This window comes from Bos taurus, chromosome 22 (assembly GCF_002263795.3).
Source record: "Bos taurus isolate L1 Dominette 01449 registration number 42190680 breed Hereford chromosome 22, ARS-UCD2.0, whole genome shotgun sequence".
In the NCBI taxonomy this organism is placed as follows: domain Eukaryota; kingdom Metazoa; phylum Chordata; class Mammalia; order Artiodactyla; family Bovidae; genus Bos; species Bos taurus.
In genome coordinates this window covers 11,548,139-11,574,628 of record NC_037349.1, presented here as the reverse complement: position 1 = coordinate 11,574,628, position 26,490 = coordinate 11,548,139, and the positions used below count along the sequence as shown (strand labels likewise).

Below are 26,490 nucleotides of genomic sequence, written 5' to 3'. Positions count from 1 at the left end.
CCCTGTGCACAGGCCCTCTTCCTTAGCAAGAAGGTGGCGGTGTTCTAAAGAGGGGGTGCTGTTCAGTGGAAGCCATGGCCATCTCAGGAACCTGACTAGAAAGGACACTGAGGAGTGACTCTCTCTGGCCAGGGTCCCCTTCCTGCAGCAGGTGGCCCACATCCTCAAAGGCCCCACAAAACCCTGCTCTGGCTGGGCCTGGGCTCTTACCCCACTGCTCGCGCTTGGCCAAGAGCTCCCGCATCCGTGCCGTCTTCAGCAGGGCGGGAGGCATGTCGGGGCTTGACAAGAAGGGTACGGAAATCGCATCAAGCCATCCAGGCCCTTGCCCAGACCTCAGCCATCTCCCCAGGCAACCAGCATCCCCCTCCCCCCAGCTTTCCAGCAGAGGAAGGTGGCCCTGCTTCTCCTCCCGCGAGAGCCGGTCAGGGCTCCTCTTCACCTCCACCTGTGGTCTTCGCTCCCTCGGCACCCTACCACCTGAAGCATCTCAGCGGCAGGCTGCCTGCCAGTCTTAACAAAATCAGGAGTGCTCCAGGGCAGGGACCCCTGACCCACAGGCTCTGTGCCCTGGTGACCCCAGGATGCAGACCCAGTCCAGACTCCCAGCCTTTACCCAGCCTTCTGCAATAGGCCGTCTCTAGTCTCCTGTGGACATCTATCCCACCATTTCACATGCTAACTTTCTGCAGTTGACAAATTCATGGCTAAGGAACTGTTCGTGGCAGCCCCCACCCCCAGCAGTCAGAAGTTGCCCCCCACTGCCCCTACCTTAGGAGACCTGAGGGGAGGTGTCTGCAGTGGGGTGCTGGCAAGCTGAGCTAACTTCTGGGATATACATACTTCCAATGTGATTGATTTCAAGCTACAGCTTTGCAACATGCCTCACTCCACCTCTGCCCACTGTTGCCTCCACCTACAGTAACTTCTTCCTCATCTGAGGGCCCCAGGACCGCCTGGTCTATGCAAAGCCCTCGCCTTGGCAGCCCAGGCTGACCAGAAGGGGCCACATGCCCTGCTTTCCTCTCAAGGCCTGGGAGGCGGGCAGGCAGGGCCCCCTACTTCTTGCATTTGTCCACGTCTACCTGCAGATACCCTCCTCCGGCGACTCATACCCGCCGAAGCCACACGGAGGCCCAGCGGGGCAACCCGTGGCTGCGTCCTCCCCGGGAACAGTCGCTGAAAACAGCCGGACTTACGGGCTGGGTTTCTGGCTCAGGCTGTTCACGGGGCTCCCAAAGTACTCGAACTCGAGGGTGAAAGGGGTCTGTATCGGGGAGCAGTTGGTCAGGAAGAGCCGGCGGTTCACACGGGTCCACAGTGGCACTGCCGAGCCGAAGTCCAGGTGGAGCGTCTCGGGGTGGCCCGGCCACAGCTCTGTGCTGGGGGCACTGCCCAAGCCCATGGGCACCAGTTATGTGCCACCCTCAGCCCTGCCCGGCCAGCCACCTTGGGCTGGAGGTGCCCAGCTGCCCAGAAACCAGGCTTTAAGCCATCCTCGAGAAGCAAGCCGTCCCACAGATGCACCCTCTGTGCCAAGATGGGTGTCCCCCGCCACCGGCTCTCCCAGGCCAGGGGCAGGCCGGCATGTCTCCCAGCTGCCCACGGCCCTGTCCCCTGCTGTCCACGCACCTGGACACCAGGCCTCTGGCGTATGGAGAACAACCACCCAGAGGGTAGGCATGGGGCGGGGCGGGGGGGGGGTGTCTCTCCCCACAGAGTTTGTGAGGGGTCTTCTCCTGGCCGTGGGAATCAACTGGAAGAGGCTGGCTCCACAGCGAGGCCGCTCCTCTGAACGGCCGCCCCAGCCCCCAGGCCCAGCCCTGGGCTCACCTGTCGTCACTGTCCTCCTTAGAGATGCCGATGGCTACCTGCAGTCCCCGGGGTTTCCCTGAGATGCCCAGAACCAGGGGCTCCCTCATGCCTGACACGTCACAAGGGAGGGCCAGGTCGGTCACCGCTTCCTATAGGAAAGGGGTTCTCACCTTGGGTAAGACCCAGGGTGGGCCTTGGCAGAGGGGCCTCAGATAGCCTCCTGTGGCACAGGGGGCAGCAAGGAGGGCTCAACTAAAGGCCTTGTCCAGGCTCATTTCTGTGGAAGGGCTCCCAGCCCCTCCAATGGGCCACCATCCTCAGACCCTCAGGAGGCCTGGCCCCTTCCTCAGAGCTCCTGGCTGTGACTTGGCTCCCAACATCTGGGCATGCCCGCCTGAAGGAGACCCCTGCCAAGCAGATCTCAGGAGAAGCTGCACATTTATTCCAATGAAGCTGCTATCACGAAGAAGTCAAACTCTTCCTGCGTGAGGTCTGCTCTAGGCCAGCCCAGGGCCCACTCATTTGCTCAGGCTCAGCTGTCCAAGAAAGCCCACGTCTCCATGCTCCCCAGAGAGGTACTGGGACCTGGGTCTGCAAGTCCTTGTGAGGAAGAAGCTTCTTTTTCCACAAGACTACAAATGGATGCTCAGTCCCCAAGGACTGAGCATGTTCTGCCCGATGGCCTTCCTGTGGGCTGAACCCAGGAGAAGCTGTGTCCTTCTTCTGAGGAACTGGGGCACTGCTCAGACGCCACTAGGGGGACCCAGTACAGGGGCATCTCTGGGCAGGTGGAAAGGTGGGCCCACCTGTGCCACAGAGGATGGCTGGCGAGGGCTAAGGGTGGTACTCAGGAGTTTCAGGGCCTATCCCAGCCTGCTCCAGCCCTCCTGACCCTATGTCCCTAGAGAGCAGGCCCAGCAGGAATGGAGCCCCAGACCCCAGTGCAAGAAACCTGTTCCCTGCTTGGCCCAGGACAGGGGTCTGAGGCAGACCTCCCAGCTGGCATGGATGCAGACAGCCGGGGGCCTCCCCAGGCAATGCACCCCCTGGTTCCACACTCACCAGGGTATGCGCAGTCAACTCCAGGCTGAGCTGGCGCTCCTCGCTGGGGCCCAGCGTGCCACGTCTCGGGGAGACTTTCACTGTGCAGACATCTGCTTGGAGCCCCAGGAGCTGGCAGACACATGGGCAGGTCAGGGGCTGGGCTTCCAGGATGACCTGGGTCCTGACAGAGGGATCAGGACCGCTGCATGCTTTGGGGAGGCTGCTGACTGGGGGCCCTCAGTGAGACCAGCAGGGCACGGTGCTCCCAGGTGGGGATAAACCACAGGTCCCTTCTCGTCTCCTTGCCCATGTTAGATGGACCTCACGCCTGTCAGGGGGTTCCCTGGACTTAACAAAAGGCTGCCCTGGGAGGCCCAGGGTGATGGGGAACAGTGGGTAGCTGGTTTTGATGCATGGAGACGTGGCCTCATCTCCCCTGGCACACGGGGCAGGCTACAGAGTCAGCCCCCAGAGGCAGTGATCTGTTCTGGGTGGTGTCAAGGGCAGGGTGCCCCTCAACATGGGCCTCTGGGGTTGAGATCTGCAAGGGTGGGGCCCGATGAAGTGGGCTCACGTACCTTGCCCCAGTGGAAGCGGGTGGGCAGGAGCGTGCCATTGATGAGTGTGATGGCCATCTTGGTGGGCACGCCCAGGTAGAGGTTGGGGACCTCCACCTGGCTGCTCTGCAGGTACACATAGGGCTCCTGCACCTCAGCATACACGGGAAGGTGGCTGGAATACGGCGGGTAAAAGGCATACTCATCAGAAAAGAAGTAAAACCTACCCATATGCATAAGACATGACCATCTTTGTAGAAAATCCCTAAGAATCTATAATGTTAAAAACTCTTAGAAAATGAGTGAGTCAGCAAAGTGACGGGCTAAAAATCAACACATAAAAATCAATCACATTTTTTTTGGCTGCCCCAGGCGGCTTGTGAGATTTTGTAGTTCCCCGACCAGGGGTCGAACCTGCTGAGCCCCCAGCAGTGAAACAGTGTTGAGTTTTAACTATCAGACCACAGGGAATTCCAAACTCGATCACATGTTTACAGGCTAACAAGGAAGATGTAGAAACAGAAGTTAAAAGTATAATCCCACTGACAATTACTCAAAAAAGTGAAACAGGCAAATCTCTAATTAAACACATACAGAACTTGTGTGCTGAAAACCACAAAACACTGATGAAAGAAACCGAAGATAACAATAAATAGGCATAAATCACAATCAGAAATTAACACATTCAACATATTGTCAGTTCTCCCAAAAATGATCTATTAGGCTTAACACAATTCTTACCAAACTCCTGGCCATGATTTTTGTAGATACAGACAAGTTTATTTGAAAATTTATATAGAAAGATAAAGGACACAGACTGAAGATTAATAAAGTGGGAAATTACTCTACTGGGCATTAAGAGTTCCTAGACAGCTATATCAATCAAGGGAGCGTGTTACTAGTAGGGAGATACACAGCAAATCAATGGAACAATGTAAAAAAACCTAGAAGCAGACCCACCCAAATATGTCTGAGGGTATTTTTTTCCTTATGTAAGGAATGGGGAGAACATGTATTTTAATTTTTTATTTTGAAATAACTGTATATTCACATGCAGCTGTAACAACAACAAAATACAAAGGAATCCAAGTACACTCTTCACCAATTTCCCAACAGTCACAGCTTGCACAACGACAGCACCATGTCACAAGGAGACCAAGCTGGATGCAGTCCAGCAGTCTCATTCAGGCCCCATGAAGCGGACATGCGCTAATCTGTATTTACTTCTACACAATTTTATCACATGTAGATACCCATGACACCACCACAGTCGAGACACAGAACAGTTCCGTCACAAGGATGTCTTCATGCTATCTTTTCTTTTTTTAACTTTCTCCCTGGATCCATTTTTTTGCCATAAATTTCTGAGTTTCGTTCACTTTGTTCAATAATTAAGGACAAAAAAACCTCTGCCATCTAAGTCACCCTGGCAATCTTCAAGAGTATCAAATAAGAATGGACTTCCCTGGTATGCCACTGGTTAAGACTCCACATTTCCAGTCCAGAGGGCTCAGGTTCAATCCTCGTTGGGTAAGATCCTACATGCTGCAAGGTGCAGCCAAAAAGTAAAAAAAAAAAAAAAAAAAAATCAGAAAAAAAGAATATAAAATAAGAAAAAACTTGTCCCTGTAAAAGCTGCAAAATATCTTTGAAAACGAGGTTTAACTGCAGTTATAAATACAAATATCTAACTACAGAGTCCCAAAATACACGAAGCAAAAGAAATCAATCATTCAGAAATAATGATTAGATGGCCAGGCAAAAAGCACATGCAAAATAATTTACTAATTATTAGGGAAATGCAAATCAAAACTACAATGAGGTATCACCAGTCAGAAAGGTCAAAAAGTTTACAAACAGTAAATTGCTAGAGAGGGTATGGAGAAAAGGGACCGCCACCCTATACTGTTGATAGGAATGGAGACTGGTAGAGCCACTATGGAGGCTACTTAAGAAACTAAAAACAGAACTACCACATGATCCTGCAGTCCCACTAGGGCTGGAGAAAACCGTAATTCAAAAAGTACATGCAATAGAAAGGACATGGACGTGAACAAAATGTCCATCAAGAGAAGGGATGACGAGGCGGCACACGTAGACAAGAGAATAGCTCTCAGGCATAGAAAAGAATGAAGTCATGCCATCTGCAGCAACAGGGATGCCAGAGATTGTCCCACTGAGTGAAGTAAGTCAGACAGTGAAGGAAAAATATATGGTATTGCTTACATGTGAAATCTAAAAAAAAAGACTACAAATGAATTTATTTACAAAACAAAAGTATAGTCACAAACGTAGAAAACAAGGTTAGCAGGGATAGGGGTGGGGGACAAGTGGGCGACTGCGACTACTATCTATAAAACAGGTGACTAGTAAGACCTGCTGTAGAGCACAGGGAGCTCTACTCAACACTCCGTAATGGCCTACGCGGGAAAGGAACCTAAAGCAGAAAGGGTGGATACACGCATAACTCATTCACTTTGCTGGATACCTGAAATTAACACAACACGGTAAATGTAAATATTCCAATAAAATTTCAAAAAAATAAAGACTAGAGATTTCAATGCGTCATTTTAAATAGTGGACAGAACAGGGAGTTCCTTGGTGGTCCAGTGGTTAGGACTCTGTGCTTTCACTGCTGAGGGCTCAGGTTCAATCCCTGGTTGGGGAACTAAGATCCCACAAACTGCATGGTGTGGCCAACAATAAATAAATAAATGAAAATATGTGTAAATTAAACACACTCCCAAACAAGCAAGAAGTCAAATAAATAAACTTTGGGTTTAAAATACAAAAATCAGTGCAAAATACCACATGAATTTAAAAAAAGGACAAAGGACATGGTCCTTTCAAACAACGCAGAAAAAACATTCAATGAAATCTAACATTCTTTCATGAGAAAACCAGCAAACTAGGAACAGAAGGAAACTTCCTCAACCTGATAAAAGACAGCTACAAAAAGCCTACAGTTAATATTGGACTTAAAGGTAGAGACTGTTTTCCTTTTAAGATCAGGAACAAGGTAAGGATGTCCACTTTTTAAAAAATATAACATTTTGCTCAATGCAGACACTGACTTCATCTGTATATATTTTAGAACTAGGGTGAGGATTCCCACTCTTGCCTCTTCCATTCAACACTGAACTGGAGTATTATTAGGTCCATTAGGCAGGAAAAAGAAAAGACAGATGTAAAATAACCTCTAAATGCAGATGACACAATCTTCTATTTAGAGAACCATTAGAAGTGACATATAAGCAAGGTTGTAGGGTACAAGGTCAAAACACAAAAATCTATTTGTATTTCTATACACTAGGAATGAATAATCAGAAGAAGTGATTAAGAAGAATCCATTTCCAAAAGCATCAAAAATGACACAATCCTTAGAAATAATTTTAACAAAAAAGTATAAGACTTATACACTGAAAATGACGAAACATCACTGAAAGAAATGAAAAACGCCTGAAATAAATGGAAAGACATTTTCCTGTTAAAGGATGGGAAGACTTAGTATTGTTAGGAGGGTAATACTCCCCAGACCAGACATGCAGATTCAATATACTCCCTGTTAAAATCCCAGCTAGGTCTTTGTAGACATTGATAAACTGGTTCTAAAATTCACACAGAAATTCAAAGCACCCAGAACAGCCAAAACAATCTTGAGAGAGAGAAATGAAGTTGGAGAATTCATACTTCTTGATTTCAAAACTAACTCAAAATGGATCAGAGACCTAAAAATAAGAGCTAAAACTATAAAACTCTTCGAAGAAAACATGTGAGCAAATCTTTCTGACATTCGGCGATGGTTTCACAGGTATAACACCAAAAGTATAAGCAACAAAAGATAAAAATACATAAATCGGGAATTCACCAAAATTAAAAACGTCTATGCTTCAAAGTACACCCTCAAGAAAGTGAAAAGAGGGACATCCCTGGTGGTCTACTGGTTAAGAATCTGCCTGCTGATGTAGGGGACATGGATTCGGTCCCTGGTCGGAAAATCCCACATGCCGTGGGGCAACCAAGCCCCTGCGAGCCCATGTGCCCAGAGCCTGTGCTCCAGCAAGAGAAGCCACTGCTGTAAGAAGCCTGAGCACTGCAAGAGAGAGCCCCCTGCTCGCTGCAACTAGAGAAAACGCATGCACAGCAGCGGAGACCCAGTGCAGTTGAAAATGAATTAATAAATCACACACACACACACAAAACAAGTGAAAAGACAGTTCTGAGAACGGGAGGAAACATTTGAAAATCATGTATCTAATAAGAGACAGGTATATAAAAAGAACACTTAACCTAAAAAAGAGAAAAAATACCTTTATCTCAATAACAAAAAGACAAATAACCCTATTTTTAAAAAATGAGCAAAGAACTCAAGAGATAGTTCTCCAAAGAGGATCTAAAAGTGGCCAGTAAGCTCCTGAAAGATGCTAAGCATTATGTGCCATAAGAGAAATTCAAATCAAATCCTCAGTGAAATATCACTTCACACACAGGATGAGTACCATTAAAGAACTGCTGCTGTTTAGTCGCTGTGTCTTTTGCAACCCCAAGGACTGTAGCTCACCACACTCCTCTGTCCATGAGATTTTCCAGGCTAGAATACTACGGTGGATTGACATTTCTTTCTCCAGGGGATCCTCCTGACCCAGGAATCGAACCCATGTATCCTACATTGGCAGGCGGATTCTGTACCACTGAGCCACCAGGGCAGTCCACCATTAAAGGAGAGATGGTCACAAGTATGGCTGAGGAAGAGAAGAAGTAGGACAGCAGGGTGGAGAAGGATGGACAGTGTGGTGGAATTGGTAGCTATCATATTTGCCCCATGTATCATTATTATGACTATGCCAAAGCCTTTGACTGTGTGGATCACAATAAACTGTGGAAAATTCTGAAACAGATGTGAATGCCAGACAACCTGACTTGCCTCTGGAGAAATCTGTATGCAGGTCAGGAAGCAACAGTTGGAACTGGACATGGAACAACAGACTGGTTCCAAATAGGAAAAGGAGTATGTCAAGGCTGTATATTGTCACCCTGCTTATTTAACTTATATGCAGAGTACATCATGAGAAATGCTGGGCTGGAAGAAGCACAAGCTGGAATCAAAATTGCCGGTAGAGTTGTGAAACTCTACTATGTATGTAGTAGAATATCATTCATGTAAAAGTGGGAAGGAAAAGTGAAAGTGTGTGCTTGCTGCTGCTGCTGCTAAGTCACTTCAGTCGTGTCCGACTCTGTGCGACCCCATAGACGGCAGCCCACCAGGCCCTGCCGTCCCTGGGATTCTCCAGGCAAGAACACTGGAGTGGGTTGCCATTTCCTCCTCCAATGCAGGAAAGTGAAAAGTGAAAGTGAAGTCACTCAGTCGTGTCTGACTCTTAGCGACCCCATGGACTGCAGCCTACCAGGCTCCTCCATCCATGGGATTTTCCAGGCAAGAGTCCTGGAGTGGGTTGCCATCGCCTTCTCCAAAGTGTGTGCTTATAAGGATATGTATTTCTTTGGAAGGATATATAAGAAACTGATAATGTTGGTTTACTGGTGGGAAGTAAACTGAATGAACTGTACAGCAGGAGTAGAAGGACTTTTTAAAATTAAAAGATTGAAATTTAATTTGTGCTATGAATCAAGAGGATATTTATATCATGTAAGCTTTATACATATCAATAAAATGAACACCTGTGAACTGGAAAAAAAAATAAAGATTAGTCATTTTTTAACCTTAAAAAAAAATTGCTGGGAGAAATATCAATAACCTCAGATATGCAAATGACACCACCCTTATGGCAGAAAGTGAAGAGGAACTAAAAAGCCTCTTGATGAAAGTGAAAGTGGAGAGTGAAAAAGTTGGCTTAAAGCTCAACATTCAGAAAACGGAGATCATGGCATCCGGTCCCATCACTTCATGGGAAATAGATGGGGAAACAGTGGAAACAGTGTCAGACTTTATTTTTTGGGGCTCCAAAACCACTGCAGATGGTGATTGCAGCCATGAAATTAAAAGACACTTACTCCTTGGAAGGAAAGTTATGACCAACCTAGATAGCATATTCAAAAGCAGAGACATTACTTTGCCAACAAAGGTACGTCTAGTCAAGGCTATGGTTTTTCCAGTGGTCATGTATGTTTTTCCAGTGGACCGTGTATGGTCATGTGAGAGTTGGACTGTGAAGAAGGCTGAGCTCCGAAGAATTGATGCTTTTGAACTGTGGTGTTGGAGAAGACTCTTGAGAGTCCCTTGGACTGCAAGGAGATCCAACCAGTCCATTCTGAAGGAGATCAGCCCTGGGATTTCTTTGGAGGGAATGATGCTAAAGCTGAAACTCCAGCACTTTGGCCACCTCATGCGAAGAGTTGACTCATTGGAAAAGACTCTGGTGCTGAGAGGGGTTGGGTGCAGGAGGAGAAGGGGACGACAGAGGATGAGATGGCTGGATGGCATCACTGACTCGATGGGCGTGGGTCTGAGTGAACTCCGGGAGTTGGTGATGGACAGGGAGGCCTGGCGTGCTGCGATTCATGGGGTCGCAAAGAGTCGGACACGACTGAGTGACTGAACTGAACTGAACCATTATTATAATGAGATATATTATAATGTTAACATCATGACCTAGTGTGGAAGATTTTGAACAAAGAACAAGGAAGCAAATACCATGCTATTCCAATGAGAAAAAAAACTAAAAGAAAGGTTAAGTGATAAAACAGAGAACAAAACTATTACTTAAGACCCCTAGAGAAGGCCAAGCAGAGATCCCTTGATGCAGTACGCAGGGCAGGGTGGGCTGAGGGGAGAGAGCCGGGAGGTATAACTAAAGGAGTGCGGGGAGATTAGCGCAGCTGGTTCAGCTAGGTTAGCTCCCAGAGTTCAGGCGTTATGCTGTGGAAGACTGGTAAATCCTGTAGCAGGATTTCCCTCACCCCCACCCTCGATGAAGAATGTAGATGTGGCCCTGGAGAGAGGTCACTGCAGATCCTGCGGTAATACTGGGCTTCCAACCTGTTTTAGACAGAAAACCACCAAAAAAGATCTTGTTTATGAAGAAAGGAAGGGACTGACTTGTGAAGCTGGCCAGTGTGGGTTTCCTTGACTGCTTGTCCTGTGTTGTCTTTCTCAAAGGCCCCTTCCTCTAAGGTTATTCCAGAAGCCCTGAGGCTACTCATACACACTTCAGTCCTGGGAGGAGGATGCCCTCCACTCCTATACCCACTTACCCAGAGGAATCTGATACCACCAGCTCCTTATGCAAACCAACTTCCTCCTCCAGAAAGGCAGGAGTGGGCAGCCAAGGATTCTCAGATGTAGAAGAAAAACCCCAAACCAAAGGATTCCAAACCAAAATGTGAGGAAACACAAAGAAGAGGGCTTTGTAAGACAGTAACAGACAGAGATATATCCACTTGAATAAAGAGTTCCAAAGAATAGCAAGGAGAGATAAGAAAGCCTTCCTCAGTGATCAATGCAAAGAAATAGAGGAAAACAACAGAATGGGAAAGACTAGAGATCTCTTCAAGAAAATTAGAGATACCAAGGTAACATTTCATGCAAAGATGGGCACAATAAAGGACAGAAATGGTACGGACCTAACAGAAGCAGAAGATATTAAGAGGTGGCAAGAATACACAGAAGAACTACACAAAAAAAGATCTTCATGACCCAGATAACCATGATGGTGTGATCACTCACCTAGAGCCAGACATCCTGGAATACAAAGTGAAGTGGACCTTAGGAAGCATCATTATGAACAAAGCTAGTGGAGGTGATGTAATTCTAGTTGAGCTACTTCAAATCCTAAAAGATGATGCTGTGAAAGTGCTGCACTCAACATGCCAGCAAATTTGGAAAACTCAACAGTGGCCACAGGACTGAAAAAGGTCAGTTTTCATTCCAACCACAAAGAAAGGCAATGCCAAAGAAAGAATGCTCAAACTACCACACAATTGCACTCATCTCACATGCTAGCAAAGTAATGCTCAAAATTTTCCAAACCAAGCTTCAACAGTACGTGAACTGTGAACTTCCAGATGTTCAAGATGGATTTAGAAAAGGCAAAGGAACCAGAAATCAAATTGCCAACATCCATTGGATCACCGAAAAAGCGAGAGTTCCAGAAAAACATCTACATCTGCTTTATTGACCACGCCAAAGCCTTTGATTGTGTGGATCACAACAAACTGTGGAAAATTCTGAAAGAGTATTCTTGTATTCCCATCACCTAGACCACCTGACCTGCCTCCTGAGAAATTTGTATGCAGGTCAAGAAGCAACAGCTAGAACTGGACTTTGAACAACAGACTGGTTCCAAATCAGGAAAGGAGTACGTCAACGATGTATATTGTCACCCTAGTTATTTACCTTATATGCAGAGTACATCATGAGAAACATTGGGCTGGATGAAGCACAAACTGGAATCAAGATTGCCGGGAGAAATATCAATAACCTCAGATATGCAGATGACACCACCCTTATGGCAGAAAGCAACGAAGAACTAAAGAGCCTCTTGATGAATGTGAAAGTGGAGAGTGAAAAAGTTGGCTTAAAACTCAACATTCAGAAAACGAAGATCATGGCATCTGGTCCCATCACTTCATGGGAAATAGATGGGGAAACAGTGGAAACAGCGGCTGACTTTATTTTGGGGGGCTCCAAAATCACTGCAGATGGTGATTGCAGCCATGAAATTAAAAGATGCTTGCTCCTTGGAAGAAAAGTTATGACCAACCTAGACAGCATATTAAAAAGCAGAGATATTACTTTGTCAACAAAGGTCCATCTAGTCAAAGCTTTGGTTTTTCCAGTGGTCATGTATGGATGTGAGAGTTGGACTATAAAGAAAGCTGAGTGCCGAAGAATTGATGCTTTTGAACTGTGGTGTTGGAGAAGACTCTTGAAAGTCCCTTGGACTGCAAGGAGATCCAGCCAGTCAATCCTAAAGGAGATCAGTGCTGGGTGTTCATTGGAAGGACTGATGTTGAGGCTGAAGCTCCAATACTTTGGCCACCTGATGCGAAGAACTGACTCATTTGAAAAGACCCTGATGCTGGTAATGAATTGAAGGCGGGAGGAGAAGGGGACAACAGAGGATGAGATGGTTGGATGGCACCACCGACTTAGTGGACATGAGTTTGAGTAAGCCCCTAGAGTTGGTGATGGACAGGGAAGCCTGTGTGCTGTAGTCCATGGAGTCACAAAGAGTTGGATATGACTAAGCAATTGAACTGAACTGAACAGATAGCTACAGAAAAGGAACACTTCCCAAACAAAAGAACTTGGAACAGGGGCATCTATCAGAGATCGAGTTAGTGATCTGCAGGGCCAAGGACCTATCCCTGCGAGGAGAAAAACCCCAAGAGATAAGAGTATACAAGGAAAATGCTTAAATCCATGCACTATAGATCCAGCAGATTTGTGCTGGACTATGGTAGCTCCTGTTTTTACTGTCCGGAAAGCTTTCCCAGTGCTTCTTTTGGAGCCAGGTTCTCCCCACTGTGGTGTATGGAGGGGGCAGGGACCAAAGAGATCCAATCAGATTATATCTCTGGAGAAAGCGTTTTCATTCTTCATGGAGGTTATTAAGATGGGAGTGCATGAGCCTGGAGCTCTAAGTAGCCCCCTTCTCTGGGGCATTGTGGCCAAGGGTCCCTGCCAATAGGGGAGAGAAAGGCCAACCAAGAGAGAGAAGCTGTGTGGAAGGATGGATGCAGGGAGAGGGAAGGAGGGTGGAGAAGGAGCAGGAAGTAGAAGCCCAGACAAGAGGCTGGAGCCCCTGGATTTGGCAGGGCAGGAATGCCCAGGTATGTGAGCCAATGGTTGTCCTTTCCTGCCTAAACTGATATATTTCTGTCACTTGCAACTGTAAATATTCTGACTAATACAATGTCCTTTAAGAAGAAAGAATACGGATAAGAAAGGAAATAAGCAGAGACTGAATAAAAGGCATTGACTCTCACTTGGGAGAAAACAGACTTAATCTTGTATAAGGACTAGGAGGAACCATGAGGTTACAGTTGAGTGTGAAGAGACTCATCCTGAGACCCATGACAGTAGTCGTGGGAAAGCACGTTTGAACGAGACTCTGCTGGGACTTTCCCCCTGTTGCTGGTTCAAGTACAGTCTGAAAATATCTGTGCCTGTGAGGGTCTGGGGTGATGGGTAGTCTCACTGCCTGGAGGTGAACGTATAAACTGGCACATTCTCTTCGGAGGATACATCAAGTACTCATGAAGATCTAAAACAAGCAGTTAGGTGTTTTTATAACAAAATATACGGCGAAACAAGAACAAAACAAACACACAGTTTAAATATATATACGATTAAAACAATAATAGTGAAAAGAACATCTGTGTTCCACCCTCGTCCAGCTTAAGAAGCAAAATATTATCGCCAGTCAACTTAAGAAAATAAATGTTATGCTTCAAAATAGTTTGAGAAGGGGTGGGAAGAAGTTGGTGAAGCATGTGGATGATACAGTATTTGCAATGATTTGATAATTGTTGAAGGTAGATGATGGATACACCGGGGCTCATTATCCGACAGGAGGTAGGTAGATAGGCCCCCCTGAAGGTAAGGCAACTGGAGATTTATTCCCTATGGACTGAAACTCCAAGACGAGACTAGCAGGACAAGTAAGGGAGGAGGCTGGGCTCTGCCCAGACCACATACTTTTCATTCCTGAAGTCAGGAGATCTCCCTGACCACACATGCGCAGAAAGGCTCCTTGAAGGTCAAAGGGGAATGATGCTAAGCTACCATTGAGCCCTGCCCAGAGCACATATTTGTCATTCCTGAAGTCAGGAGACCTCCCTGACCACACATGCGCAGAAAGGCTCCTTGAAGGTCAAAGAGATGGGTGCAGGTACATGGAAGGATCCTGAGATACGCCACACATGAGCCAGGCACATCAGAATGATCGGCCCCAGGAAGCCCGGAAGAAACGCCCCATAAAAGTAACTCAGATCATCATGAGGGCACGACTCAGCAACTCGGGACTCTCCCTCTGAGTCTGCCCTTGTGTCTATCCACACGTACTGTACTCTTTTACTAAATACTTTACTTGCTTCACTACCTTCCATCTTAGGGGAAATTCTTTTCTCAAAGATGAAGGACCAGGGCCCTCATCACTCTAGCGGCTAGGATCTGGGGCTTTCACCGATGCAACCCAGGCTCAATCTCTGGCTGGGAACCCAAGCCCCGTTCCAACTTGTTCCAGACCGAAGTCACCAGTGTTCAATCCTATTAATATTTTTATATATTTAAGAAATTTTCCATCAGAAAAGAAGGAAGGAGGGAAGGAAGAAGAGCATGAGGGAGGGAGTATCATTAATAGCCTTCAAAACCTCCTGTGTGTTCCACCCAGAATACTATGGTATTTTGTTCATTTAAAAATGCCACCTATTTTTGTTGCTGTTGTTCAGTTGCTAAGTCGTGTCCAACTCTTTGCAACCCCATGTACTGTAGCATGCCAGGCTCTCCTGTACTTCACTATCTCCAGAAGTTTGCTCAAATTCATGTCCACTGAGTCAATGATGCTATCTAACCATCTCATCCTTTGTCACCTGTTTCTCCTTTTGCCTTCAATCTTTCCCAGCATCAGGGTCTTTTTCAATGAGTCGGCTCATTGCATCAGGCAGCCAAAGTATTGGAGCTTCAGCATCAATCCTTCCAATGAACACTGAGGGTTGACTCCCCTTAGGATTGACTGGTTTGCTCTCCCTGCAGTTGAAAGGACTCTCAAGAGTCTTCTCCAGCACCACAATTGGAAAGCAGCAATTCTTCAGCACTTACCCTTCTTTATAGTCCAACTCTTATATGGGTACACGACTACTGGAAAAACCATAGCTTTGACTATATGGATGTTTGTCGGCAAAGTGATGTCTCTGCTTTTTAATATGATGTCTGGGTTTGTCATAGTTTTCCTTCCAAGGAGAAAATGTCTTTTAATTTCATGGCTGCAGTCACCATCCACAGTGATTTTGGACACCAAGAAAATAAAACCTGTTACTCCTTCCACTATTTCCTCTTCTATTTGCCATGAAGTGGTGAGACTGGATACCATGATCTTAGATTTTGTTGAGTTTCAAGCCAACTTTTTCACTCTACTCTTTCACCCTCATCAAGAGGCTCTTTAGTTCCTCTTCACTTTCTACCATTAGAGTAGTATCATCTGCATATCTGAGGTTGTTGATATTCTGCTTGGAAAGCTTGATTCCAGCTTGTGCTTCATCCAGCCCAGCATTTCACATGATGTACTCTGCATAGAAGTTAAATAGCCAGGGTGGCAATATACAGCCTTGGCATACTCCTTTCCCAATTTTGAACCACTCTGTTGTTCCAAGTCCAGTTCTAACTGCTGCTTCTTGACCTGCATACAGGTTTCTCAGGAGACAAGTAAGGTGGCATTTCCAAGTAAGGTATTTCCATCTCTAAGAATCTCCACAGTTTGTTGTGACCCACACAGTCAAAGGCTTCCATATAGTCAGTGAAGCAGAAATAGATGTTTTTCTGGAATTCCCTTGTTTTCTCTATGATCCGATGAATGTTGGCAATTGGATCTCTGGTTCCTCTGCCTTTTCTAAATCCAGCGTGAACATCTGGAAGTTCTCAGTTCATGTACTGCTGATGCCTAGCTTGAAGGATTTTGAGCATAACCTTACTAGCATGTGAAATGAGCACACTTGTATGGTAGTCTGAACATTCTTTGGCATTGCCCTTCTTTGGGAATGGAAAGAAAACTGATCTTTTCCAGTCTTGTGGTCACTGCTGAGTTTTCCAAATTTGCTGGCATATGGAGTGCAGCACTTTAACAGCACCATTTTTAAGGATTTTAAATAGCTCAGCTGGAATTGCATCCCCTCCGTTAGCTTTGTCTGTAGTAATGCTTCCTAAAGCCCACTTAACTTCATACTCCAGGATGTATAGCTCTAGGTGAGTGATTACATCACTGTGGTTATTTGGGTCATTAAGACCTTTTATATACATATATACTTTTTTTTTTTTTGAGTTGCTTTTATTTATTTATTTATTTTACAATATTGTATTTGTTTTGCCACACATTGACATGAATCCGCCATGGGTGTACGTGTTCCTCATACTGAACCCCTCTCCCACCTCCCTCCCCATACCATCCCTCTGGGTCATCCCAGTGCACCAGCCCTGAGCACCCTGTCTCATGCATTGAACCTGGACTGGCGATTCGTTTCACATATGATATTATACATGTTTCAATGCCATTTTCCCAAATCATCCCACCCTCGCCCTCTACCACAGAGTCCAGAAGACTGTTCTATACATCTGTGTCTCTTGCTGTCTCGCATACAGGGTTATCGTTATATAGTTCTTCTATATATTCTTGCCACCTCTTCTTAACCTCTTCTGCTTCTGTTAGATCCTTACCATTTCTATCCTTCATGGTGCCCATGCTCGTGTGAAATGTTCCCTTGACCTCTCCGATTTTCTTGACGAGATCGCTAGTCTTTCCCTTCTGTTCTATTGTTTACCTCTATTTTTTTTTTTTTTTGCATTGTTCATTTAAAAAGGACTTCTCATCTCTCCTTGCTATTCTCTGGAACTCTGCATTCAGTTTCGTTTATCTTTCCCTTTATCCCTTGCCTTTTGCTTCTCTTCTTTCCTTATCAATTTGTAAAGCCTCCTCAGACAATCACTTTGCCTTCTCGCATTTCTTTTTCTTGGGGATGGTTTTGGTCACTGCCTCTTGTATGCATCTTCATCCATAGTTCTTCAGGCACTCTGTCTACCAGATCTAATTCCTTGAATTTATCCGTCACCTCCACTGTAATCTGATTTAGGTCATATCTGAATGGCCTGGTGGTTTTCCCTACATGCTTCAATTTAAGCCTGAATTTTGCAATAAAGAGTTCATAATCTGAGCCACATGATCTGAGCCACCTGAAGCTCCAGGTCTTCTTTTCACTGACTGTATAGGGTGTCTCCATCTTTAACTGCAAAGAATAAAATCAATCTGATTTTGGTATTGACCATCTGATGATGTCCATGTGTAGAGTCATCTCTTGTGTTGTTGGAAGAGGGTGTTTGCTATGACCAGCATGTTCTCTTGACAAAACTCCATTAGCCTTTAACCTGCTTCACTTTGTACTCCAAGGCCAAATGTTACTCCAGGTATCTTCTCTTGACTTCCTACTTTTGCATTTCAATCCCCTATGATGAAGAGGATATCCTTTTTTTGGTGTTAGTTCTAGGAGGTCTTCATGGAACTGTTCAACTTCAGCTTCTTTGGCATTAGTGGTTGGAGCACGGACTTGGATTACTGTGATACTGAATGATTTGCCTTGGAAAGGAAGCAAGATCATTCTGTCCTTTCTGAGACTGCACCCAAGTACTGCATTTAGGACTCTCTTGTTGACTATGAGGGCTACTTCACTTCTCCTATGGGATTCTTGCCCACAATAGTAGATAAAATGTTCATCTGAATTAAATTCGCCCATTACTGCACATTTTAGTTCACTGATGCCTAAGATATCGATGTTCACTCTTGCCATCTCCTGCTTGACCACATCTAGTTTACCTTGATTTATGGACCTAACATTCCAAGTTCCTATGCAACACTGTTCTCTACAGCATTGGACTTCACTTTCACTACCAGACACATTCACAACTGAGCGTCGTTTCCACTTTGGCCCAGCTGCTGCATTCTTTCTGAAGTTATTAGTAATTGTTGTCTGATCTTCCCCAGTAGCATACTGGACACCTTCCAACCTCAGGGGCTCATCTTTCAGTGTCGTATCTTTTTGTCTTTTTATCTGCTCATGGGGTTCTTGTGTCTCCAATACTGCAGTGGTTTGCCATTCCCTCCTCCAGGGGACCACATTTTGTCTTGGGTGGCCCTGCATGGCATGGCTCATAGCTTCACTGAGTTATGCAAGCCCCTTTGGCGTGACAAGGCTGTGATCCATGAAGGGGACCACATATACACTCAACTACTATTTGACAAGAAAGCCAAGAACACCTAAACAGACATTTCTCCAAAGACATAGAAATGGCCAACAGGTACGTGAAAAGCTGCTCAACGTTGCTAATTATTAGATAAATGCTAATCAAAACCACAATGAGGTATTACCTCACATCAGAACGGCTATCATCAAAAAGTCTACAAACAGTAAGTACTGTGGAGCATGTAGAGAAAAGGGAACCTTCCTACACTGTTGGTGGAAATGTGAATTGCTGCAGCCACAATGGAAAATATTACGAAGGTTTTTAAAGAATAAAAATAGGGCTACCATATGATTCAGCAATCCCACTCCTGGACATGTATCTTGAGAAAAGTCTTACGTGAAAAGTTACATGCAGCCATCCCAACGTCCACTGCAGCCCTGTTTACAATAAGCAAGCTAAATGTCCATCGACAGATGAATGGACAAAGAAGATGTGCTACATACATGCAGTGGGCTATTACTCAGCCATAAAAGAATGAAATCATGCCATTTGTAACAACATGGATGGACCCAGAGATGATTACACTAAAAGAAGTCAGTCATATGATAAGACAAATATCATATGATATCACTTATACGTAAAATCTAAAAAAAAAAAAAAGATACAAATGAACTTATAAAATCAGAAATAGACTTACAGAGATAGGAAACAAATTTATGGTTATCAAAGATGATAGTAGGGGTGGAGTGGGGGGGGGAGAATAAATTAGGAGTTTGGGATTAACATATACACAGTCCTATATATTAAACAGGTAAACAGCAAGGAGCTACTATACAGCACAAGGAACTATACTCAATATTCTATAGTAAACTATAATGGGAAAGAATCGGAAAAATAATATAAATATATAAAAAAGAACATATACACACACACATATACGTATATATAGAACCGAGTCACTTTGCTATACACTTGAAATTAACGCAACATTGTAAATTAACTATTACTTCAATTTAAAAAAACACCTAATGGGGAAAGGACACTCTCTTCAACAAATGGTATTGCGAAAAGTGGATAACCACATGTAGAAAAATGAAATTGAACCCTCATCTTATACCACTCACAAAAACTAACTTGAAATGGACCGAAGACTTAAACATAAGACCTGATACTATAAAACACCTAGATGAAAACACAGAGAAGTTCCTCAAGCTCTTGAGGAATGTTTTTTTGGATCTGACACTGAAAGTACCAAAAAACAGCAAGAGCAGAAATGAACAAGTGAGGGGCTTCCCTAGCGGTCCAGTGGTTAAGACTCTGTGCTTCCACTGCAAGGGGCACAGGTGTGACCTCTGTTTGGGATCAAAGCTCCTGCACACCAGAGGCCGTGCTGTGCATCCCACCAAAATAAATCACATGGAAAGCCTATAAAAAATAATATACAAGTGAGACTACATCAAACTAAAAAGCTCCTGCACAGCAAAAGAAACAGTGAACGAAATGAAAGCGCAACCTACCAAGTGAGAGAAGCATTTGCACGCTGTGGATGACAAAGAATGCAGTCTGCCATTTCAGTAAACAAAGGATGCTGCAACCATCAAGCCAGCAGACACTGGACCTGTTCCTGACAGTGCACCCTGAGTGGAATTCGGGACAGAATTCCTGAATTCATTAAGATGCATAGCAAAGAAATTGTTCTGATAAGCCTAGACCCTTGTGTCTTCCCATTCCCAGGTAGCACAGTGGTAAAGAACTTAAATTTTAAAATGGGCAGAGGAACTAGACATTTTCAGAAAGAAGGCACCCAAGTAGCCAACAGGTACCTGAAGAGATGCTCAGTACCACTACACATCAAGGAAATGCAAATCAAAATCACAATGAGATATGACTTCACCCCTGTTAGAACCGCTATCTTTAGTAAGACAAAGGTAACAAATGTTGCTGAGGAAGTGGGGAAAAGGGAACCCTTGTTCACCACTGGTAGGAATGTAAATTGGTTCAGTCACAACAGAAAAGGTATGAAGGATCCTCAAAGTATTAAAAGTAAAACTACCATCTGACCCAGCAATTGCACTTTTGAGTATATATCCAAAGCGAATGAAAACAGGATATCACAGAGGTATTTGCATCCCCATGTTTACTGCAGCATTATTCACAATAGCCAAGGTATAGAGGCACCTAAGTGTCTGTCAACAGATGAAGGGATAAAGATGAGGTGGTTTTTGCATACAATGGAATATTATTCAGCCATGAGAAAGAAGGAAATTCTGCCATTTGCAACAACATGGATGGACCCTGAGGACATTGTGCTAAGTGAGGTAAGTCAGAGAAAGACAAATTCTCTATGATCTCACTTACATCTAGAATCTAAAAAAGCCAAAAGAAATAGAGAGTAGCACGGTGGTTTCCAGCAGCTGGGGCTGGGCCAATAGGAGAGATGCTGTTTAAGGGTACAAATTTCCAACTAATATGTGAACAAGTCCTGGGGACCTAATGTGAAGTATGGTGATTATGTACAATACTGTATTATATACATCAAACCTACTGGGAGACTTGATTATTCTCACCACAAAAAGGAAAATATAATTACATAAAATGATGGAAGTGTAAGCTAATACTTCAACGGCAATCATGCTGAAACATATAAATGGATCAGGTCAGTATTTTCTTTTTTTTGGCTGCACTGTGCAGCTTGTGGGACATCTCAGTTCCCCAACCAGGGATGGAACTCGTGCCCCAGGCAGTGCAAGTGCGGAGTCTTAACCACTGGACCCTCAGGGAAGCCTCAGGTCAGTACATTGTACACCTTAAGCTTACACAATGTAACGAGTCAACTGAATCTCAACAAAAGAAAAAGTCTGCCAGTTATTTTGCATCCACTCTCCTGCTGATGAACACTGGCTGTTTCCAGCTTTTCGCTACCATTAACAGTCCAGCTATGAGCCTTCCAGGATGAGCACAGGGCTCCCACCGCACACGTGTAAGTTTCTCTGCAACTATATCCAGAAGGACTAACGCTGGATCAAGAGTACGGTCACCCTTCCACCAGGTAACAAAACGTTGTCCCAAGTGGTTGCATTATTGTACGTTCCTTTAGCACACGTACACTAGAAGGATACATATACCCCATAATATTACTAGTGAATGATCTCCAGGTAACAGATTATGGATCATTTTCATTTTCTTTTTTTGTAATTTCTAAATTTTATAATATAAACATCTTATCAATACCTTTAAATTCCAAAACATCTACAAACACGTAACTACATATGATATAAATAAATATGCCGTGAATATGCAGCGTGGTTTGTACAGGCTCCCTGCATCCCCTTACCTCCAGGTCCCATCTACCACCTCCAGCTCCAGGACGGTCTGCAGACGCTGGCAGTGCTGGGCCTCCAAGGTGATGCTCACTCTGCACTCCCCCAGTGGCTGAACTTGGCCACTTGATGGCTCGATGTCAAAGGGAGACACCTGATGGGGAGAAGGGTGAGCAGTGGGGACACTTGGAACTGCAGAATTGGGGGCTGGCCATGACCAACCAGGGTCACCCCCAAGCTGCGCCCCCTAGACCCCTGAGCACTTCCAGGATGCAGAAGAAGACAAGTGGATGGGGGAGCACAGATGAGCAAGTGCTCAGGATGAAGAGGAGAAGATGATGAAAAGTGAGTCTCCAAGGAATGGAGGTGGAAGGCAGAGGGAGGCGCCTTCGGCGTGGTGGCTCTGAGCGGTCTGCCCGCCCCACTGTGCAGGTGCGGGTCAGGAGCTGCGGCTCCAAGGAAGGAAGGACAAGCTCCCAGACTGCGGCAGGGCCCAGGCTTCTGTGTGGCCACAGATGTATCCTTGCACTTATAACTGCATCTTCTCGGGACAGACCCCTCCCTCATATCCTCTGCTTCAGTTCCTCTCTGAAACACCTAGAAAATAGTAACTGGTGCACGTTTCCTAAGTTGTTTTACAGATGCTTAAACCACCACCAAATGGAAGAAGTTAACTACTTGATGACCATGAGCGCATAGTCCCTCGATGTACTGGAGCCTGAGGATTGATAATGTTAATCGCTGTGACACTATCTTGTCATCAACCAATCAGAGAACTGTGCACGAGCTGCCCATATACTCTGTAACCTGTCACCTGGTCTTTAAAAACGTTTGGCTGAAACCCTTCGGGAGTTCGGGGCTTTTTGAGTGTGAGCCACACGTTCTCCTTGTCTGGCACCTTACAATAAACGCTACACTTTCCTTCACCACAACCGAGTGTCAGTAGATTGGCTTTCCTGCATGGGGATGATCAGGGCCCAAGTTTGGTTTTGGTAACACCCATGTGATCCCTTCCCCACATGGTCACCCCCTCACCTAATCCCCGCTGCAGTTAGTTCACATTTACCTGACGTGTCCACCTCCTGCCCCGTACCAGGCACTAAAAGGGAAGGGAGAAGGCTTGGAGACTACAGTGCCCTTGAGTGTATGCCCCAGGACCCTGGATGGGTCACACTGACTAGCAGGGTGTCACTGGGCATTGAAAGATCACAACCAGGAACAACATAACTCCTCTCTCGTCTCCTTCTTCCTTGAGACCAAGACCATGAATGAGTGCAAGGCACCTGCCTGCAGGGTGACCTGGCTGCCCCTGCCCTGACCCACCCTGCCTCCCGCCCTGGCAGCGGTGCTGTGCTGTCTTGGGCCCTGTGCTTTCTTGCTGCAGAGGTTTCACTGCCCAGGCACTGGGGGGTTGGGGAGTAGGGCTGGCCTACACCTTAGGAAAAGTAGCTGTCTCTCCTGAGCTTTGGGTCCAAGCTGAGCTGGGAAGGGAAGAGCTCCTTTGTGTTCTTCGCTCATTGTTTTCCACATGCACTCCATTTCACATGGAGCCCAAGGCACGTGTGTATGTGATGCGGGGGCAGGCTTTGGTCTGGGGCTGGGTTTCTGGATCCCGACTTGGGCACATCCAACAAACCCCAATTCTCAATATTTGGACAGCTCACAAGAATACAGTACAGAGAACTATAGAGATTGCTACCAACTTCAATTTGGACATAAATCTTAATACACCACGAGATTGATAATTACTTCAATTATAAAATATATTTGGACTTTCCTGGTGGCTCAGATGGTAAAGCGTCTGCCTACAATGCGGGAGACCTGGATTCGATCCCTGGGTCGGGAAGATCCCCTGGAGAAGGAAATGGCAACCCATTCCAGTATTCTTGCCTGGAAAATCCCATGGACGGAGGAGGCTGGTGGGCTACTGTCCATGGGGTTACAAAGAGTCGGACACAATTGAGCAACTTCACTATCTGTCACTAGTTATTCTTCACAGTGGGAGGAAAAACACAGACTGGGAATCAGGGAGATGGGATCTGATATGATTCTGCCACCTTGTAGCGGCGTGGCCCTGGGGAAGCCCCCAACCCTCTCTATATCATCTATCCAATGAGGAGGCTGGCTGAGGTCCGTAAGTTTCCAACTGTGCTCTGGGAAATCCCAGGGACTCCCCGAAAGTCCGAGAGCGGGGGGTGGGATGTGGGGAGAGGCAGGGTGCTTGATCAGGGGGCCTCTGGTTCACACTCGACTCTAGACCTTGGGTTTCTGTTGAAGGTCTCATTGAATAGAAGGTTACTGAGAACGCCTGCCCCCATCCCAGTCTCAGTGTCTGGCTCCGTGAGCCAGGCAGGGTGACCAGTGAGCCCTGGGGGTATCCAGCATTAACTCCAAGCCTGTGCAACAGATCCCGTGGCAGTGGTTTTGGTCACTCGATACAAAACTGTCTTCACTTCTCAGTTTCAGAGTGCCCAGGGGAGAAGCGAGGCTACCAGGGGAAGAGGGATAGCTTTCAAGGGGAAAGGAAGTGGGCAGCAGGGGAACCTGGGTGAGCTGCCGCTAGCGGGAAGGTCAGACCCTCTTGACCTGGCCAGAGTCTCTCACGTGCCGCGACCGCGCCCACGTGTGAAGAGTGGGTGTGGTGAGTCAGTGACTTCCTGGGCCTGCTGGTGTTGTGGCTTGGGCCTGTTCAGAATTGAACATGGTATTTAGACACGATGCCCTAATTTAGACGTTGACGGTAAATACTTAGCCACTTTTAATATTTTCTATTTTTAGAGAAAAAGGAAGCAAATGCCATTTGAGTGGCCGTGATTTTCCTTTCGGAGAACTTTTTGGTTTGGGTCACACGCTCACCACCTGGTGGCAGGTCCTCAAAACTGCAAGCACGATCCTTGGGACGCTAGGACTCCCAGCCGTGCGCCCGCCCTTTCCCCCAGGCCCTGGAAGCTTCCCTCCCAACTCAGCTGCCCAATTTCTTCCTGACGCCGGCTACTCTGACAGAGGGAGAAACCCTTGTCCTATTTCTGTGTCAGAAGGCAGAGAGAGGAACAGGAAAATCCAGTCTCCGGGGTTCTGCTCTGCTGTAGAGAGGATGGGGAATGGGGGGACACTGCCAGGCAAAGGTCACCAGGCAGGCTTTTCCTCTCCCAGCCTGAACGCGCCAGCTTCGGTGTCATGGTGCCACGGCTCACACATCACACGGGTTAATCTGCGCCTGGGGGCAGGGTAGCACCACAGGAGGTGGTGGGCAGGACTTACGCCCTCTTGCCTTTCTTGCAGGGAGACCTGGCTCTCCTTCATGGCCCATGTGGCCGGGAGCTGGCTGAGGTTCCGGATCTGGATAAACTTGGTGGCTTTCTGTCCCAGGCGCAGCAAACCAAACTGAAGGGCTGAGACGTCAATGACCAGGGCCGGCCCCTGAGGCACCCAGAGGGGCCGGTCACTGGGCCACCCGGGTGTGGGTTTGGTGCCCTACCCCGGCCCCCGCCTTTCCAGCCCACCTAGCCGCCCGGCCCCATCACAGGCACCTTAAAGGCCGCCTCGATGTGCAAAACCACGGGCGTGGGAGAATCTTTGATCTCACACAGCAGGTTCTGGCTCGTCGGCCCAGGGACACCCCCGGTAAAGTTCAACTCAAAATCCTCAACCTCGCTGGGTTCTGGGAGAAGAAGGGTGAGATGAGGCAGCGAGATGTGCAGGGGCGGCAGGCTCCCTCTATGGCTGGCCCAGATTTCGGGCCCCTCCTCATGTCGTGGCCAGGGCTGGGCTGTGGCTGGAGCTGATCATGGGGCCTCGAACTCCTGCCCAGGCTCCTGTGACCACGAGCTCTCCCTCCCCCGCCAGCCCCTCCCGCGGTCCCCAAGTACCAATGGTCCCCGTGCAGGGCTCCACCTCAATGATGTGACAGTCGCTGATCTTCCCCCACGTGTACCTGATGGTGGACTTGCTGTTGTTCCACATCTGAAAGACACATCCCGACCCGGGCTCCCTGGGAGACTGTACTTGCTAAAGGATTGAGGGGTTTGGGGCTCACAAAAGGTCCCCTCCAAACCCTCCCAGCTAATTCCTGGCCACTCGACAGCACCAAAGGGTTTGTGGGTAACGTATCAGGCCAAAGACCTCTGAGCCCAGGAACTTGTGCCGAGTTCAGCACCATCTCAACCAGTCCAGGCTGGGGAGAGACAACCACCTACCTTAAAATTCTTCTTCACGTTTATGCCAATATAGTTCTCCCCAGGGATGATGAGAGCATATGGTTCTAGGAGAACCTGGAAAGGTTCCACTGAGCCCTTCACCTCGATTTCCAGGACGATCACGTCATCCATGCAGTACGAGGGGTCCTTGGAGTTTTCCAAGTCCAAACTGAACACAAACCCACCATAAGCTAAGAGTCATTGTATCCCCATCTCTGGTCCTGTGAAAGGAAAGCACGCCCTGCCCACAGCTACCGAGCCCCCCGAAATTGGAGGTGTCAGCAATGCCCTGAAACAAGCGAATGCCTGCAGCCGCGCTGGCAGCTCAACTGCAGGCCAGGACCAAGCTCCCTCCTTCTGTTTCCAAGGACCACAGTGCAGCCGCACCAGCCTGGAACTCCCCAGCAGCTGACCGGGGACCCCCCAGCAACAGCCTGCTTAGGGAAGAGTTGGTAGAGGTGTCACCAACTCCTTCCTCCATTAGCACCACCCCCCAGGGGCCACTGGTAGCAACCGTGAGCACTGTTTCCAGGTTCCCGGGTGCACAGTCAGAGAGCTGTTCCCTGCATGCAGAGCCCGCTCCAAGCCTGGTGCCACGGCAAGGTCAGGAGCTCTCACCTGCCAAAGCCTGCTAGGGGTCAGGGGCTCAT

General features: G+C 46.8%; 1 protein-coding gene and 1 non-coding gene across 6 annotated transcripts in view; one reads left to right on the top strand and one right to left on the bottom strand.

Moving 5' to 3' along the window:
- DLEC1 (DLEC1 cilia and flagella associated protein) overlaps positions 1–26,490 on the bottom strand; it is a 90,566-nt gene that overhangs the window by 7,639 nt on the left and 56,437 nt on the right. For 4 of the 5 annotated variants that reach the window (XM_005222552.5, XM_059879906.1, XM_005222554.5 and 1 more), the window contains exons 15-24: positions 25,841–26,009; positions 25,514–25,607; positions 25,175–25,305; positions 24,906–25,064; positions 21,659–21,798; positions 3,438–3,591; positions 2,878–2,988; positions 1,834–1,964; positions 1,200–1,391; positions 211–281 (exon numbers count right to left, since the gene is read on the bottom strand). In XM_005222552.5, the coding sequence (XP_005222609.2) occupies positions 211–281; positions 1,200–1,391; positions 1,834–1,964; positions 2,878–2,988; positions 3,438–3,591; positions 21,659–21,798; positions 24,906–25,064; positions 25,175–25,305; positions 25,514–25,607; positions 25,841–26,009 (1,352 nt within the window). The remainder of the gene's footprint in view (positions 1–210; positions 282–1,199; positions 1,392–1,833; positions 1,965–2,877; positions 2,989–3,437; positions 3,592–21,658; positions 21,799–24,905; positions 25,065–25,174; positions 25,306–25,513; positions 25,608–25,840; positions 26,010–26,490) is intronic. The other variant, NM_001193198.3, reaches the window with a different exon arrangement.
- TRNAE-UUC (transfer RNA glutamic acid (anticodon UUC)) lies at positions 6,012–6,084 on the top strand. The gene has a single exon. It is a non-coding gene; the product is annotated as a tRNA-Glu (tRNA).